Here is a 19,186-nt window from a genome sequence, read left to right as displayed (position 1 = left end):
ACATATAGAAGGTGAAATACAGGTAAATATTTTGAGGTACTCAGAATTTCTAGGACAGAAAGCACTCCATTCTTCTGAGTAGTGGCTCTATCTCCCTGAGGGATAAAGAACAGGAAGTCATGTCCAGCAAGGGTGGGGAAGCATAGAAGGAATGAGACCCCTGTACTTGCCCTGAAACAAAGTTCAAAACCTGTGCTGCCCAGGTATGGTACACAAGCTGTTCATCCCCAGTCTACTGAAACATAAATATAAGAGCCTTTAGAAACTCTTCCAGCAATCTGAAGCCATCTGGACATCCAAGAGCATGATCACAGGACTTGCCCTATCAAATGGCTCACAGGCCAGTCTATGTGGTACCAAACTCCAGAGGAAAACCACACATGCTGCAAGCTGTGAGACAGCTGTACAAAGCAGGTCCATGTTTCAGTTCTGTAATGTTTTGGAAATTAAATCACAAGCTGGGGCCCTTTCCCAGATTTAGTTTAAGAAAAACTGACTTTATTTATATATTTATTTTTGTTTGGTACCAGGGATCTAACTCAGGATCTTGCACTTGCCAGGCTGGTGCTTGTGCTGCTGAGCTATCTCCCCAGCTTAAGCTAACTTTAGAAGACAGGCAACTTCAGTTTCTGTGGACATTAAGTGACTTCCCCAAGGCTAATGTCAAGAGTAGGAACTGAAGAGGAAATAGGGAAGAAAGAGACTAGATGACTGTTTCTTGCCTCTTTTCTCTCACTGAAGCCCCTGCAGCAGTAAGAGATAATGAACTCACACTTCAAATGAGTTGAAAGCAAATTCAGATTTAGGATAAATAGCTTAGGCAGAATATTTCCATCCAGCTACCTCCAGATGTCAAACCTAGCACATCTTAAAGCCCAAACTAAGCTCTCCTTTCAAAACTAAGCTTCTATCAGGCAAGGTGGCACATACCCATAATCCCACCTATGAGGAAGGTTGAGACAGGAGGACTACACATTTAAGTATAGTGTAGGTAATTCAGTGAGACCCTGTCTCAAAATAAAATCCAAACCTAGCTGGGAGTGTAGCTCAGTGGTAGGGCATTTGCCTAGTACGTGGCAAGGTCCTAGGTTTGATCCCCAATATTGCCAAAATAAAAAAAAACCTAAGCTTCCTTCCCAGCTAGTTCATTTCCAACAGCACTATCTTTACTCATTGCCCTAGATCTTGGAAGCAATGAATTCTCAAAACAAGGCTGGCATGTTGATTCTTCCTACAAAATCCCTTAAGGTTCATAAAGCCAGAGATAAATTCAAGGTAAAGATCTGGGTGTACATGGTATAAGGGATTTTGTCTGCTATGTAGGAGTTCACGGGCCAAAACATAGGATTAAAAATTTTTAGTGCACGAAAACCAAAAATAGCAATGCTGTTTTTCCCACTTAAGAGTCATGATTTTAGCAGGTCTAATGGCCAGCACTTGGATGCTGAAGCAGGAGGCTCACCATGAATTCTAGACCAACCTGAAGTGCACAGCAGAGTTTAAGACTAGCCTAAATGACATAGGGAGACTCTCAAAAGAAAAAAAGTTACAATTTTACATAAAAGTCATCACTTCCAACTCTTTGTGAAGTTCAAATAACGATCTGTACTATTTTTTTCTGTACCTAGTACCGTACTGAACTGTAATGCTCAGTAAATGTTCGACAGGGGGTGAAGAAAGGGAGATAAAGCAGACAGGGATAGGGTCATAATCCTGGCTAGAACAATAATTTATATGTTTTACTCATTCAGGCCAACCTGTGCCACAAACCCATAAGAAAGATACCTCCTTCTCTGAAGCTGCAGAGACGCTGGGAACAAGGGGAGTCCTCAGCTGACAGCCAGATGTCTGGGTGTGAGAGGAAGCCAAAAGCCCAAGAGGTCAGGAGTGGAAAAGAAGGACTTAAGAGGATTGGGAGACCCAAAAGCTAAGCCAAACCAAAGCCCTTCCCCACCCTTTCTGCCCCCCACCCCCAGCCAGCCAACCATTTGCTACAGCCTCCAGGGTATGGGAGGGGACTTGGCAAGACCAAAAAGCTCATTTCTAGCAGAAAGGTCCATCTGCAGCTGGAGTGCAGCACCGAGGCCCTCCTCACTAGTCCAGTATGAGGACTGCAGAGCCATCAGGATTGGTCCTTGAACACAGCCTCTGGGCAGCAGGGCTCTCTTCAGCTTACTCTCCTATCATGTGAAGCTCTCTTCCTCTTCCCCAGCATTCAAAAAGTGTTGGAGTCACCAAGAAGGTGGAACTGAGCCCTAGGATTTATTTATATTTAACTCCTGTTCTTCTTATGCACAGGGAAGCTCTCTCCCACTCTTCCCTCAAACTTGACTCTGAAACCCTCCAGACTGGTTCCCTTCCTGCTCCATATCTCCAGGTTCACTGCTGTTTATAAACAGACCTCATGGAGAAAGGGCTCCTGCTACACTTTCACAAGCAAGAAGTAGGAAAATGACCTACAGTGTGTGGAAAAACGATGAGCAGAGATTCTTGGCAACAGGGCATTTTTGCAATGGTCAAAGGAGAGACAGAAGGCATAGACCCTGGGTATAAACCCAAAATAGTTTCCAAATATCCTCAGCCAATGGAGTGTTCCCATGGGGCGAGTGTGGGAGTGTGGGAGAACCCAAAGCAAGGATGCCTGGTGCACTTTGCACTGGGCACTAGCTCCCGGGCAACACGAACAAAAGCCTGTCCCTTGGAATATCACGAGTAGACATGGAAAACACTACATAGTAAAATGACAACTTTTAACATGTTCAGCTCTGTGCCTGTGCTACGTACTATGTACACTCACACTGAATATCATGATACATGCATGATCTCTGGCAGAACTTGGCATACAAGAGACACGCATATCCCCTCTGGCTGCCGTGACACCACTCACCTACAGAGTTTATTTATCCCGTACTCATCCCATGCAAACATTGCTAGAGATATGCCGTTTGTCTGCGTGTGTTTCAGTACCTTCACTTGATCTCAGAACAAGCTCATACCCCAGGCACTTCATCTTATACTATAATCTGGTGATAGAAAAGTATTTGGCATACTTGCCCCAGCTAGGATATGTTGGGATACTGTACCCAATTGCTCACCTGAGACATGCTATGTGGAGGGAAAGCAGAACCAGGAATGGAAAGCTTAGACATGAGAGCCTGCTGGCAGCACCCAAGCTGAGGAAGCTCAATTCTCAGACAGAAAACTCAATAATAAAAATAAGCACAGACAGAACCTCAGAGCTGTAAGAACACTGCCAGCTATAACTTACTGAGAAGAGGGAAGGGGAAAGATTTATTTGGAGGGCTTCTGCAGATTTCCAAGTAGTCTTTTCCACATACCCACAAGGGTACTCCACAAGGACTGGGTACTAGCCTGGGAACTCCAGCAGGTCTACATAAAACCAGCCTTATCCCAGACCAGCAGAATGGAAGCCAGAAAACCAGAGAAAAGGACAGAAAGAAGACTTGAAAAGAGTGGACAGGAAGCAGGTCTACCACGGACAGCCATCACCGAGGGAGGCAGACAGGTGCTTTCGGGTAAGCAGACCCAACAGTAGTACCTTCCGTCAGCAGGGAAGAAAGCTCTGCTGACAAGGCTGGAGATAGAGGGAGGAGGACCTGCCCCCTCTCTGAGCCCATCTGTCCCCTTGCCCTGGTCAGCAGTGGGGAGCCAAGGGAGGAAGCAGAAGTGAAACCTGGGAATTCTGAGGAGGAGTCAGCCAGAATGACTGAGCCAAGGTGAGCTCACTGCTCTGTCCTCCTCACCCCTAGCCTCACTGGCACACACTACCCTCCACCTGCCTCAGGGCCTCCCACGCTCTCATTCCAGGTGATCGCCCCCTGCTCCCAGCCTCATCAAAGCCTGCCAACTCCCCTGGGAGCCAACAGCGCAACCTGGCTCATCTCCTTTCCCCAGAAGCTGCTCTAGAAGCAAAATCCATGCCTTCCCACAAGCACTTCCTGGCCTCAAGTTCCTTGGGAGGGAGCCAAGGAAACACCATGGCCTCCTGATCCACACTGCAGTCTTGCTCAGGAGCCCCCATCCCATCTAGAGACTTTCCCCACCAGTGTCACCGCTCAGGCAGTGAGATGGCAGGATGCCACTTACAGCACCTCCAAGAAGCTTCCCACAGCTTTCCCAGGAAGTGGGAGGAGAATTTCCAGGGAGGAGAGACTTAAGAGCATGTTGGGACACTAGCAGCTTTCCCACCTGCTACCCAGGCACCCAGGCTCTTCCAGCTTCCTGTAAAGAAGAGTCCCACGCCAGCAGCCCCTGCCCTCCTGGCCCCCTGGCCCTCCCAGTCTCTCTGCTTCTTGAGCAACAACCATACCAAGCTGTCTCCTAGTCTGTTTTCTCTGTCGTGGGCCAGTAGAAGATACTGCTGACTAATCCCAAACTCATGGTGGGCCCCCAGTCCCGAACACAGAGGCAACACTCAAGGAAACCTACAGACCTGGTCCTTGCCAAACTGAAAGGTTTATCTGTGGTTTCCTAGGAATGACAGATAGCCCAGCAGACTCCCCATTCCCGTGCCCCACATACACCAGTGCCCGCTCTCAGTCAATCACCTGGAGCACAAGTCCCTTCTCTACTTCCCACACACCTGGGAAGTCTCCCTTCCCAGTCCCCCAGATACCAAGCCACACAGGGTAACATCAGACACCCGCCTGTTTCTCAATCATGATGTTGCATCAGCCCCCACCCTACCCAAAATATCCTCACCCCCACCACCTCCTCTCCTCTCCAGCCATCTCCATGGTGACAGCAGCATGACTAATGACACCCTATCAGCTTCAGACTCAGGAGCGCAATTCCCCCTCCCCCTCTTCAACACCCCTCCCCCCCGGGATTTCTGCAGATTGGATGCAAACCAACAGTGCCAGGGACATTCTCCAGAGATTTCCAGGGGTAGGGAGTGGGTTGCATGTCTTTAAAAATAAAAAATAAAAACAGTTCAACAAACCAAACCCAACTGCACCCAAACCAGCCAGCTGAGAAAGCAAAAAGAATCCAAACAAAACCCACACAGGCCTGAGAATTCATTGGCCGCCCACACTCCCAATGCCCCTCCCCCTCAGCTGCTGCTACACACAGTGGGAGATTAAGGGATCACCAGAGGAGACCCTTTATTTTTATCCAATCCAGTCAAACACTTCATCCCCACCACACACACACACACACACACACACACACACGAACACACGAGGTACCTTGACAGCCGCCCCTTGTGTCCACGGCCCGGCTCCTTCACCAGCCTTTATTTCCACCTGCAAAAGAAACCAGAGAGACTGATGAGCTAGGCTAGTAGCAGAAAAGAAGCAAAGTCCTTCCTCAGCAACCCGGAGGACACTGAAGGGGAAGGAAGGGGGGAGGAGGAAGAAGGAAGTGAAGGGAAGGGGCCTCGGGAAGAAAGGCTAGCGGGGACCATCTTCCTGCCTCCAGCTGCCGCCCAGACCCGCACTGATGGGTTCCTTCGCCTTCTAGTGTTTTTGTTTTCATTTCTCCGTTCTGAACCCTCCCGAGATCTGAGAGGGCACTGGTCCCTCGTCCCCTGCCAGCGTCCGGCCTGCCCGTCCCTCCTGGCCCTGTGCGCACTACCTCTGCCGGCCTCCTCTGCTGCATCGGCCGCCGCCGGGCCTCCCATTATCCCCGCCGGAGGGAGCGCACGCAGGGAGGCACTGCAGAGGCGGCGGCCGCCAGCTGCCGTGAGCTCCCCACCCTCGCTCCCCGCAAGAGGCTGGGGCGGCGCGCACGCCAGCCAATCCCGCGCCCGGCCCTGCCCCCGCCGGCGGACCTGCCCAGCCGGGAGGCGGGGGCGCCGCGAGGGTGCAAGGAGCCGCCAGGGCTGCTTCTCAGGCCTGCCGCCGCTCCCTAGCAGGCGGGGGATCCCGGGGCACCCCCTGTCTCCTCCCGAGGGCCACCCCGAAGGAAATATGCAGAAGGCGTCCTCTGTGCCTCCGGGGTCGAAGATGACACACAGCGCCTGGCGTAGGACAGACTCTTGTGGGATTCCCTCCCACTCCCCACCCCCGTCGCTCTACCCAACCTTAAGCTGGCAGCCACAGGACACAAGAGAGTCGCCACAGCCTTCAGCCTTCAGTCCTCCAAGACGAAAAAGCCGAGGCAACGGAACCTTTACCCCACTTTGCAGATAAGGAAACAAGGCAGACAAGTGAAGTAACTTACGCAAGGTGACACAGCTAGAACACAGCAGAGCCGGACTTCAGGCAAGGTTTGTGCCCTCTAAAGACAGTTCTGCATTTTCACTTCCCCTGCCCTCCAGTACCCACCTCAGAAAACAGGCTGCTTCTGGGAGCCCACAGTTCCTGTGACTCAGCCTCCCCAATTCAGCTGCGTTCTCTAGGGACACTCAAACACCCACTTTATTCTACCAGGCTCACTCAACGCTGCTGCAAGAACACACCCCAGCTCACCAATGGTTTCCCTCTCTCAGAGGCGCTCCCCCAAGAGTCCCCAGGGTTCAGGACTTTCCTTAGCCAAAAGAGAAAGAGGCGGGATGGTAGTGCAGACCCCAAATGCTCTGACCTTCTAATTCTCGACTCAAAGCCTCTGAAGGGGGCTGGGGTGATAGCTCAGTAGAATAAGTGCTCAAGCCTCTGAAGGCTGCAATGCCCTATGACTGAAGGGCAAGAACAGAGAACAAAAGGGTAGCCCTACAGCCCACTCTTGGATTCAGTTCCTTTTCTGCCCCAGCCCACCCCCTGCAGCTGAGCACCCCAGAGTGTTCACATCCTACACCTCCAGTAGCCACAATTTTGAGTGCTATCTCAGGCTGCAGCACAGTGAAGGGGAAGGACAGAGAGAGGAGGAGGAAGGAGAGGGGAGAAAGAAAAAGGGGAAGGGGCCACCATCCTGCCTCCAGCTGGCCCCCAGGACCCAGCCAATGTTAACTTACCTGTCTGAGCCTCTCTTGGCTCATCTGCAAGATGGAACTACCAGCTACTTCATACAGCTGTGGGGCTTGCATGAAGAAATGCAGCATATTATCTGCCACTCTGTCCATGCTGTTAGCTACCAGCACTCTTCACTTCTGGAAGAGCTCACTGGGTGCTATTTCTCATTCTCACAGATGAGTAAGCTGAGGCCAGAGAGAAGTGACTCATAGGACTAGGTAGGCTGCATGACAGCCCCTGAGCCAGTGATTCGCTCTATTACCCACTCCACCACAGATGCCTAATTGTCCCTCCCCCGGGTCCCAAGGGGGTACTCCAAACAGAATGAGCTGCCTTAGGAGAGACAGCAAAGCTGGCCTCTGGTGACAAGGCACCAGGGCCCACACCTGCCTTCCCCTGGGGACAAAAGGCAGCACAACTGGGACTGTCACAGTAAGAAGGGAAACCATTTACAAGACAGAGTAAGAAATAAGGTCTTAAACCACAGCTCTGGGTGGAAAAATGGGCTTTTTGTGCCTTTTAACTCTTATTCTGAGCAGACCAAGTACAGTCCCTCCTTAATCCTGGTCTTCAAAATCTTTTCTCACTCCCTTTATCCCACACAGTCTTTTGGTGGCTAAAACAGACGACCACTGAATGGACTGTATCAATTTAATACTGTTGCTGCTGTTTGTCAAGCCCCTGCTACATACTAGGCTTTGCTCCAACCACAGTGTAGGATCATCTCATTTGGCTTGCTCCACCCACAGCCTTGTCTATTACAGGGAAATGGGAGGAGCTTAGAGATGTCAAGTTACCATTAACATAACTGGTGAGCGGTGGGCTGTGATTCAAACCCAAGCCTCTCTCATTCCTGTTCTCTTAACACTCCCTTCCCCCACCCCAGTATCAATTCCAGGGAGATGCAAAAATAATGGGTTGCCCAAACTACTTCCTTATAAGCTGCAGATCTGAGAATAGTAATATTTGCATGCTTGGAGATTGCTCAATCCTGCTCCTTCTGCCTGGCTGCCCCTCCTCCTCATAACAAACTAATGTGGGACAAGTCTTAATGCAAACAGTGCCTTCCCTCTGCCAGTTTCTCAGTCGTCAAGTCTCCATGAGTACTCAGGCTCCTCCAGTGTTCTCAGGAAGCAGTATACTGCTTTCTTCAGGGCACCACTCACAACAAAGTACAGTTATTTATTTACATGGCAGTCTTCCCCATGTACGCAGGGGCCCTGGCTTCCCCCTTTACTAGGCTGCATGGAATTGGAATGTGCTGAGCTGAGTTTCTCCAAGGAGAGGGTGGAGAGGCAGGGGGCTGGGCACTGAGATGGAAAGATTCCTTTTCTGGGTGGTCTCACTTAGGTCCCCAAGGAGCCAAGGGGACATCTGCTCACCCAGAAAAGCAGGACCTGCCATAAGGGAACTGTAGCTGAATCCCAGATTTGTTCAGCCAGCATGCATTCATGACTAGCTTGCAGGAACCACAGAACCACATTTTTACCCCAAGTGCCTGTCTCCCAATGCCTATCCCAGCAGCAGGTCCCCATTCTACCCTCTACTATCCCAAAGGACCCTGTAGTTCCCAAGGCAGCTGGCCTCTCTTGTCCTCATCCCACCTTGTCCTCCTCCTCTCTGCTGAGGCACCTGCCATCGCAAGGTTCAGCACAGTCACAGAGGTGCACTCCAGTGCCACTCTGCCTGCAGGAAACTTCACCACATGTGACTCTCCTTCTATCTCTATACCCTCACTCTACACTTGAGGATTCACAATGGCAAGCCCAGAGGTGCATGGGAAACTTCTGACAATGGGTCACAGACCTCCACACAAGGTGAATGAATCATCTATTTTCAGTACACACACCAAGAATCCCAGGAGCATGGACACCCACAGGTGAAACTCCACCCAGACAAAGACCAGGCATCGTGACTATCTCCTAACACCTATTAGAGGGGTGGGAAAGGCTGTAATAGCAACCAAGCACTAACCTTATGGAGGCCCCACACTTGGAGACACAATATAATGACTCCTATTTAACCTTCAAAGCAAACCAATGAGGTGGGAGTTATTCATGCCCACCTTAGTGATGGAAAAACTGGGATAGAGAGAGGCTAAACACCTTACCTCTAAGATCACAAAACTAGAAAATGTGCAGGACTTACTATCCCTCATTTGTAGTGCTACTGTCAGAGCTCATCATTAGCTCTACGATTTCCAAGCCCACCTACCCTACCTGGCAGGGGAAACAGAGAAACAGGCTTCTCTCCCTTGCCGTGACAGTGTCCTAAATGAGTCACTCTCCACAGGGATTCCTTCAAAGCTGGTTCTAGCCCTGCTTCCTCTTGGAAGCCTTCTCAGATTACCCCCCCCCCTCTGTTAGCCTTCAGCACATGTACAGTCTCATTTGACACTTGGAATGTGTCCATATGTCCTGCATCCCAAACCAGAAAGAGGGGAGAGTTGTGCTTCTCCAAAGCTGCTCTGCCCTTTCAAAGTACCCTGAGGGCTTTTGCCCCATGTTCCACACACGGAAGGCACTTAGAATTCACTGTGAGGGAAGTCTGTGACCTCCTTCCCTCTCTGTCACACAAAGGATCCTGCCAAAGAAACCCAACACCCACCCCCCCCCACACACACACACACCTTCAGAGCCTATGTTTGAAGTCCCGGGTGTCCACGCATCAATTTCCACCCAAGTAATTGCAGCCCATCACACACACATCATTCCCTATATTTGAAACTCTTTGCGGTTGTCATGGGAACTGCCTTTGCCTTCATTCACTGATCAGGCCTCACAATTAGCTTTGGCAGCGGAAGTCTGTGTCAACTGCAATGGCAGGGAGGAGAAAGCCGAGGAGCAGCATCAATAACAAGAAAAAAGATGCCTCTCCTTGAAGATGCAGCAGACCCAGACTGAACCAAGGCACTCACTGAAATCTGAGGGAAACCAGTGAAAAGCAGTGAACTCCACCTTCTCTATTCCACAAAACAGTCAGAAAGCACCCAGTATCTGATTGCCATCCACTTTCTGACAGGGCCACACTGCCTATACCCACATGCCCTCCTTGATGCTTGTAGCAGGGCATATTCTAGGAAGCTCCTCAAGGTCTGCATATTCCAAATTCCACGGTTGTGGACCACCAAATGGTATAGGACCTAAGCATATAACAAGGGCCATACAAACCACAGAGTATGCAGGATACAAATGCCAATGAGTTTAGAAATCTGGAGGCAGCCTCAGAAGAAGACCTCCAAGAAGAATTAATGCAAAGCATCTAATCTTCCACTTCTAGGGTCTGTGAACACCCTCGGATGCGCCAGCCACCTGCCTGTATCCTTCTCCTCCCCTGGCACTTGGCACAAGCGTTCCAGTAGCGTCTCCATACTTGGCAAGGTCAGGGGCGGTCCCATTCCCCTCATCCCTCACTGGGCCCTATGCTAAAACTCAAGACATTCTGCAGAGGGGTGCAGAGGTAATGAAGGCTCACATCTGCCCTCGAGGCATCCCTCCCTTACAGCTCTACCAGAATGTGCTGTAATTATTTGTTTCCACACTGTCTCCCTCCCTAGACCTAGAGCTCATTAAGGACAGAGTTAATGATGCCTCCCCCTTACTCCTCCTCAGGCTCTGAGCAGAGCCCTGACCACACAAGGCTTGCCCACACAAGGCTTGCCCAGTGGGCTAGGAAGGCAACCTGCATCTCCACAGGTCAAAGCAGACAGTGCCCTGTCTCTGGAAGCTGAAACACATCAGAGAGAGGAGTTACCTTCCTTTAGCACAAGGGACACTGGAAGTCCTGTGGCCCAGCAAACACATCAGTGAGGGGATTTCTTCCTAGTCCTCTGGTACCAGCTCTTCTCCTCCCACAGACTGCCAAGCATTCACTGCATCCTACTTCACCCTGCAGCATGAATATCACAGACAGGACCCAGCCCTCATAGGAAGTATCTGCCATTTTTCTCTCCTGGGACTCCAGAATCATTTCTAGCATCACAGGGGGAACTTGAGCACCCAGAGCTTACCCTGGAAGCGCAGACACTAAAATAAAAAATAAGGAGAGCAGTCCAAAATCCTCTCAACAAGAATGGTTCATAAGTGGAATGAACAGTAATAGACTACTCACTCTGTCAATTGTTTCTGACCCAACTTTCCCATTCTCCCTTCTTGAGGCTTCCCTTGGCAGTAACCAGGAAAGGACACCCAGAATTTGGCCAATGCCTTCAGATTACTTCATACAATGAAAACTCTCACCCCAATCTGAGAACCTAGGGCTGATGCTCTACTAGCAATGGGAGATGTGTTATTTGTCCACTAACTCCCAGGGTAGGCTTGGAGGTGAGACACAAGGGAATTGGAACTTGTACAAGTCAGAGGTAGCAAGACAGGAAGTCACCTGAAAGTGCCTGAGACTGATGCTTGTACTACCTAAAGCAATAAAGCAACCCCAAAGCTGTGGTCCCTTGAAGATCCACCATATTTTCCTGTATTAGACTGCCAGTTTGCTTTTCACCCCCTCTCAGTGATTAATAAAAATATAGGTTATTGGATTTCTTATGTAAGCAACAAGAGATAAGTCCACCAAGGGATTTAAGCACTCCAAGCATGGTGGCAGCTCAGCCCTACACAGAGGCACTCAGGCAGTGGCCTACATCAGCCCTAAAGTACTGTCTCCCTCCACAGACATTACCTCTTCCCTGGTAAATGCCATTATCCTACACCAAAATAATCCATCTCAGAACTGCCAACAGAGACAGCTATTTCCCTAACCTCAAGAGGGTCCAGGACCACACTGAGACATGCAATATCTAGCTCACAGCACTGCCCAACAAACTTCCTGCGGTGATAAGAACATTCTTTATCTGTAAGACATGAGCCACTAGCCATGTGTCTCTATTTAGTACTTGAAAAGCAGCTACTGTGACTGAGTTATTAATTGTAATTCTAATTAACTTAAACTGAAAGAGCTTCTTGTTATGGACAACTATCATAGTGAACAGCTCAGGCTAAGCATGCTTTTTTAAATCTGAAGTCATGAATATTTCTGAAAATCTGTTAGAAACTATAGACCCACTCCTGAGAAAATATAGTCTTTATTGAAACTTTCAGAAAGTTCCCAAGACTTACCCGAAACCATGTCTGAGATTAGGTGCAGGCATAAGATTAAGACTAGGGCTGGGGTGTATCTCAGTGGTACAGCATTTGCCTACCATGATGGAGGGTCCTGAAATCTGTCCTTGGCACTAAAAAACTAAATAAATAAACATCTACATCTTGACCAAATGTTCTTCCATAATGCACTTGTCTAAGGAATAGGAAAACAGACCTGACATACTTTACATAGGCCTAGGAAGAGCCCACAAAGTGGCAGATATCCTTTTATTAACATCCCTGCTAGCCAGCTCTCAGCTTCTACCCAGGCACATGCAAGCACAGGAAACTCAGCACCTCTGAGGGTGAGTGAGTTGCACACATTCACAGATCTCACACACCTGTTCCTATGTTGTGCTTTCTTTTTAAAGGTACACATCCCTTCTGCCCCATAACCCTCCAACCCTTCTGTGGAGCTCAAGATTTCAGACACAACCCTCCACTGCACAACCACTACCATCTACTACACTTGTGGTGCTCCACTGTCCTGAATCGAGTCTCTGAGCAACAAACATCTGAGAGCTTTCTTTACTGTTCTCCAAACACACAACACAGGCATACAAGTTCTCAAAGGACATTACTGATAACTCCAACTAAAAGATTACAGAAGTGCAAGGATAAATATGGAATAAGTCCCAAGAGTTTCATACCTCTCTGATTTACAGGGTGAAGAAATGGGATGAATCAGGCTTCTTATCCTGGTCAGCAACAGGAATCTTTTTTCTGTTCATGACTTATTTCTTCCCCCTTCTCCTATCTCAGCCCCTCACACTAGTCTATAAATCATAGTAACTAACTAGCTCCCCAAATTCTTCTGGAATACAAACCATCTGGGGAGCTTGTTGAGGTACATATTTTGATTAAGAAGAGCTAGGATGGGAGCTGGGGAGATAGCTCAGCGGCATAAGCACCTGCCTCGCAAGCGGAAGGTTCCGAGTTTGATTCCTGGTACCATAAAATAAATAAATAAATGTGCAAAAAGTGCAGATAATCAAATCAATGAGAGAGAGAGAGAGAGAGAGAGAGAGAGAGAGAGAGAGAGAGAGAGAGAGGAAGAGAGAGAGAGAGAGAGAGAGATCTAGGATGGAGCCTGAGACTGAATTTCTAACTGCTTCTGGTGGCCCTAATGCTGCTGGCCCACTGTGGAGGGGAAAGTGACTATGAATCATTCAGGTGACCTCAGACTCAGGTGAGCACTCAGCAGCAGAAGAGTACAGGAAGAAGCCCGTAAGCTCAGCCTCTCATCTGCATCAGAGGGTCTCCATCTCTGGCTACACATTAGATACACCTAGAGATCCCAGCCCACTTCGGTCGGGCCTAAACCAACTAAGTCAGAATCCCTGAGAGGTAGGACCCAGGCACTGACTTTGTTCATTCTTCCAGGTAATCCTAATGTGGAGCCCTTAATCTACATAATTAATAAAAGACCGAAACAAGGCAGTGAGATAAATGTCTTCCCTTTTGACTGATACTATGTCAAACAGTGGATCTCTGATCTGCCCAAGAAGTGGGCCAGAGAAAACATTTCTTTTCCGAAAGCCAGATCTTAGTTTCTCTAGGCTGCTTTAGAACAGAACAGTTTAACTCTGAAACTATAAAGCTTAGACGTATATTTGTAATTTACCAAATCTCTCAAAAACCAGACTTCTTGCCAGGCTCTGGTCTTTGGGCCTTCTTTTGCTCTCTGTAAGTCTGTAAACTGTGATTTGCGGAACACATGTGAACATATTCAGTAGGGAGCAAGGAGCTCTGGCAGACCAGCTGACTGACTCTCCTTTCCACAGTTTACGCCTCCTAGCAAGGCCAGGGCTCATTGGTGGCTCTCTGTCCCTCACTATACTCCCAAAGTTGTTAGCCTACTCTTCCTTCTCATTCTCGCTCGGAAAATACTCATTTTCCACCAGACTCAGCACATTTTGATCACTGGGCTTCCTGACATGCCCACGGGAAGGGGAGTTCAGACCACTTCTATGTGTAGTGCCACGGTCCCCAATGAGCCTCGCCTTTTACCATCAATGCTTACTGGACAGCAGCCAATGTTGCTACACTGATGGTTCAGTTCTTCCTCAATGTCACCACCTGTCTTCTTAAGCTACCATTCATGTCTGTTTTATCAGCCTTTCCTTCTAAAACAGCAATCCTATCCCTTCAGCTGACTTCTCTTTTAGAATCTGTGGTTAGAGGTTTGCTTGCCTTTGAACAATAATTTTCTTCTTACCCAGCCTTCTCTCAGGCCTCACAAACACCCAGACAGTGTCTTTTCCAAAGATTTTCCTCACTTCTACTTCACCAATCAATTTTCCCTTTGTTCCTCAAGAGCACCTTTCCTCACAGCCTCCCTCTGTCTTCAGGACTGGGCTACCAAGCAGGCTGGGCAAGAACGCATCAGAGGCTCTGATCACGTTGGAACACCACCAGTTCTAACATATCTTGTCTCAAACATGCCACATAGTTGTGTTTCACCTGTTAAATCCACTTGGCTGAGGGCTAAAAAGTGTTTTCAAATCATACATTTGTTTTATTTTTTCTAATTTTCACTCATAATCTTCTCTGTCATGATCCTAAACTGATGCACATATTTTTTTTCTATGCAGATAAATGATCATTTCCCTACAGAACTCAATCACGCCTTTATTTCCCTTATGGATGAGTTTTTTTTCAGTCATGCCCAGGACCACGGTCACTTCTTGCTCCTCCTCCCTTTGCCTGGCTCCAAAGCTCTGCCCCAAAATTCTTTTAGCAAGTCAGGGATGTCTTGAGATAAACGTTTAATCTGTATTGCTTGTTTCCAACTCAGACAAATGCACCATTGTTTATGCATAAGGACTAACTCTTCACTATTTGTTCTAGGAATGAGCCGTCACAGTGCACTAGTTACCTACTATGTACCAGACATTACACATACTTTTATCTCAATCCTTACAGCAATGCTGCAAAGAAGGGTTGCGCTTATCTTTCCATTGTGAAAACTGACGCTCAAGAAATTAACTATTAACTTCTTTAATCAGCTGTCTTCACTACACTGCAAAGCTACCACTCAGGTAAAAAACGTGAATCAAACAGTCTCTGACATCAGCCTAACATCTAAATCCTTTCTGGAACTAGGAAGGAAGACTATGGCACAGAAATGAATCCATTCAGGTTTGTTATATACAGTCTACCAACTTCCCCAACTTCATGTTAAGACCTACACTTACCCCTACCCGCGGGGAGCGGCCTTAAAAATCCCAAACTACATTTCTTAGTAGAAAGGCTCTCCAGTACCCTCTATGGGGGTGAGGGGCCGCTGGGAGGGAGACAGTAAACCTATGATAAGCTTCCACCCTATCAGCAAGCAAAGCAAAACAGCTATCAGCAGGCAGCTCAAAGGACACCCCAAAGGCAGCTGGGAGAAATGGAGCCAAGATGGAAAGAAAGAAAAAGCACCACTCTAAGAGAGTGGAGGAAATGCCAGGGAGCAAAGATGCAAGTAGATTTCTGAGGCTTCTGCCCCACCTGAAGAAGCAGGGCACAAATGACCTTCCCAGCCCTGGGAGTTCCTTCAGCTTTGCACTGCTAGACCTAAGGGCTGGGCTCCCAGTGGTCCCCTGGGGCTGCTAAACACTTTGCTCAGGCAGGCTCTCAGCTCTGAGACTGTGCCAGAGACATGCCCATTAAATGTAATGTTGCCTGGGCAGTTGTTCCCAGGCTTTCAGCTTTCACAGACCAATTTAAAAAGAAAAAGGAAAGGGACCCACTAGTTACCATTTTGTGTTGTACAAAGGAAAAATTTTAATTTTTTTAAATCTTTCTACATATATCTTCACTTCATAAAAGAAAGCACATTTTAAATACTTGAGAAGCAGAAAAGGTCTGTTCCTTAGAACAAAATACTACTCTTTAAGTCAACAAAAGTTAGCTTTAAGAAAAAAATCTCACTTCACTGTCCCCACTACTATTTCTCTAGAAATTGGACTGTCTGTCCCAGTTTGACTCCCACCATGAAGCTGGGTTTTACCAGACTCCAGGGGCCTCAAGGAGCAGCCAGCCACAGCAAAGACCAGGGTGTGTGTGTGTGTGTGTGTGTGTGTGTGTGTATGTGCACAGACATCTCTCAGAAGCTTTGTCTCTAAGCCTTGGCCAACTCAGATGCCAGGTATCTTCACCATGACCACCCAGCAGCCTGCACTAGCAGCTTAAGAACACAGATGACAAGGTCCTGGCGTCACTCCCAGCCCCTCACTCATTGCCCCATCATTGCCAAAAGAAGCACTTCACACCATTCACGAGGGCCAATGGTTCCAAGAACCTCCAGCCCACAAAGCTCAGCCTCCTCACCCCTGAGATTTGGTTATGGGATAGAACAGAGTGAGACACTTAGAATGAGGAAGAAAATAAGCACTAGTAGGAAGGAAGCCAAGGAAATCAAACTTTACAAAGTACATGGGCAAGTTCTCCTTACATCAAAACGCCACACCCCAGAACTAAGCCTATACCTGATCCCACACCTTTTCAAAGAGGACCACTGGGGCAGCAGGACACTGACTCTCCCTTCCTCCCAATACCAGCAACATAAAGGGACTGGACACTGTCTCTGGGGTGGGGAGCTGCAGATGTGCTCTAGATAGCTGTTTTACCAGAGATGGTAAATAAGGCACTGAGTCTGAGGGCACCAGGTCATGACATACAGGGGATAAGGGAAGGTGGGAAGGAACAGAAACATCCCAGCAACACCCACTGCCCTGCCCCCATGCTTGGATCATTTTCCTAGCCACGGGACCACAGCCCCACCAGCTCACCACACAGCTCTGCGCTCAGCGGTCAGGGAAATCCCGAGTACATGCCGCCAGCCCATTGCAGCCACAGGTGCCCCAGCTCTCAGCTACAGTGGCTCCCCGCCCAGCTAGGGGCTTCAAAGGCCATCAAGCACAACTTGTTCATTTCCCCAAGGAAAATACAGACCTAGAGAAGCCTGAATTGTCTGGGCTCTAGGACAAATCAGTGGCAGAGCCTGGGGAGCCCTGGAAACAGCGCAGGCCGCTGTCTCTGTCCAGCGCCAGTTCCACTGACTGTAGCAACCTCAGCCGCTACACCACTCCGCCTAAACTGCTCAACTTCATGGGTCCCTACTTCTGCCAACTCTGCTGTTGTGACTGCCATGAACCTCGAGCCAGCAGAATGGAAAGGAAAGATGTACAATGTAGGCCACGGTGCCTCCATTTCTCCCCCAACTCCAGTGCTCTCATCCCAATTGCTCCTTCCCTGCTCAAGCCCAATTAAGAGGTTATTCCGTGGGGCTGACAGTGTCTCAAAAGCACATCCTTCATTCACAAATCAGTATCTTGGTACCTACTAACTGCCAGACAGTATAACGCAGTGCCACAACTGTTCCAGGTTCTGGAAAGATTTTAAAAGTCTTTGGCCTCAAGAAGTACTCAGCACTACACTGGAACCCAAATCACTTCTCTTTAAATTCCCAAGCAGTTTCAACTGGCTCTTGTCATCTAAGAGAAAGGATGGCACCTAAGAAAAGGTTTAGAAACATCTCCACTCCCATGTGAAAGCATAAAACCTCCCTTTCAGGCCAGAGCTTTCTCTCCAAGCCCATCAGCTGCCTCCATCCCTCACCTAATACTATCATCATCACTCCTCATGTCACCCAGACATGAGCATAACCTTAAAGCACAATATCTAAAGCTTCAAGCAGGATATGCTTCTAGAGATTAAGCTAGACATCACTGCCTTGCGTCAAGTGTAAAGATCCAAGATGCAGGGGCTACCCCAGCACTCTCTGGGACCCAATTACTCACATACAAATTGCCAGCCCCACAAAGTGGGCGAGTGCACCTTCCAATGTCAATTACACTTCTATTCATGTGTCCAAAGTTGGATCAAGAGACCAGAAGTGAGAGAATGGGCTTAACTGGAGGAGTCTTTTAACACGACCTTCATGATTACAGGGCTCTCAAGGAAGGGATGGAGAGCCTAGCAAGAGCCAGCTTACCTCCTTGAGAAGCCCCACTTTTTTCTTCAGCACCTCACACTTGCGAAGTTTGCAGATCTGGTGTGTGCGGCGGTTGGTACAGCTGGTGCAAGCCCCACAGTTTTCCAGCCTCCGGCAGGGCTCACAATTACCACACCGTTTCCGTTTCTTTCGCCCATCTCCATTCCCTCTCAGCTGGGCCTCACTCCCAGTCACAGGAAGCCCAGATCCCTGGAAGCCCCCTACCATCACTTGGCCCTGAGGGAAGTCATAAAGGCCTGGCAGGTCCGGCTGGACGGCCAGGGGCACCTGAAACTGGCTCATGATGCTGACACTGCCAGTGAGGAGAGCATAGGTCCTGTGCAGAACCACAATCCAGTTTCCAGCAGTTTCCTGTTGTCTGCAAAAGGCCACCAACAGGTCTTTCTCTCCTAAAACAGTCAATAATCTACAAAGGTGGAAGACAAGGAGCTCCCCGTCTCCAGGTTGGATGCCTCTTCACCTCCTCTGCAGCAGTCTGACAGGGCTTCCAGGGCCACTTTCCCACCTGCTGGGGCCCAGGATCTGGGAGAGCACAGCAGCAGCAGCCCTCAAGGAAGAGATCATCTTGGCCGGGTGGGTTCTTCACCCTCACTCAGCCAGGACCCGGGCATGAGGTGAGCAGGTGGGTGTGCGGCGGGGCAGAGCAGGGTGGAGTCTCCCCAGGGTAGTTCTCCTCTGGGGATCAGGATGGTGAGGAAGGCAGCGCTGCCTGAAAGAGACAGAAAGGGAACGTGCATCACTCCAGGCTCAAGGACAACTTTCATGTGCTACCTCTTCCAGCTTCTGGGAAAAAAAGATGGGGGAAGAGGGGGCTAACTCAAGTGAACCACGGGCAGGACTCAGCAGGGAAGTGCACTAGAGCCAGACTTGGCGCTCAGGAGGCCTGGACGACGAATTCAAAGGGCTGGACCAAGTGAGACTTCAGAGAAACTTGCCCGCTGCCAGCCCCCCACGCGCTTGTGAGTTTCTCCAAAATTCCCCCACACCGCCTCACCGGAGGCCGCGGGGCCCCGTGCCGGGGCGCAGCGCTTTCAGAATAAAGTTTGCGAAGAGCCTCGCTGGGCCGGGCTGCCCAGCGCCCCCGGCACGGAAGCGGGGGCGCGCCCGCGGGGAGCCTGCGCCCGCCCGGCCCG

At 49.3% G+C, this 19,186-nt stretch overlaps 1 protein-coding gene across 1 annotated transcript in view; it reads right to left on the bottom strand.

Moving 5' to 3' along the window:
• The window catches only part of Tet3 (tet methylcytosine dioxygenase 3), a 103,516-nt gene that overhangs the window by 82,258 nt on the left and 2,072 nt on the right, over window positions 1-19,186 (bottom strand). The window contains exons 2-3 of the mRNA XM_023718390.1: window positions 18,033-18,762; window positions 5,211-5,267 (exon numbers count right to left, since the gene is read on the bottom strand). Of these exons, the coding sequence (XP_023574158.1) occupies window positions 5,211-5,267; window positions 18,033-18,335 (360 nt within the window). The 5' untranslated portion in view covers window positions 18,336-18,762. The remainder of the gene's footprint in view (window positions 1-5,210; window positions 5,268-18,032; window positions 18,763-19,186) is intronic.

Source organism: Octodon degus, unplaced genomic scaffold (assembly GCF_000260255.1).
Source record: "Octodon degus isolate 3935 unplaced genomic scaffold, OctDeg1.0 scaffold00058, whole genome shotgun sequence".
Taxonomy (NCBI): Eukaryota; Metazoa; Chordata; class Mammalia; order Rodentia; family Octodontidae; genus Octodon; species Octodon degus.
The sequence above is the reverse complement of the archived record's forward strand: the minus strand, read 5'-3'. Positions and strand labels throughout refer to the sequence as shown.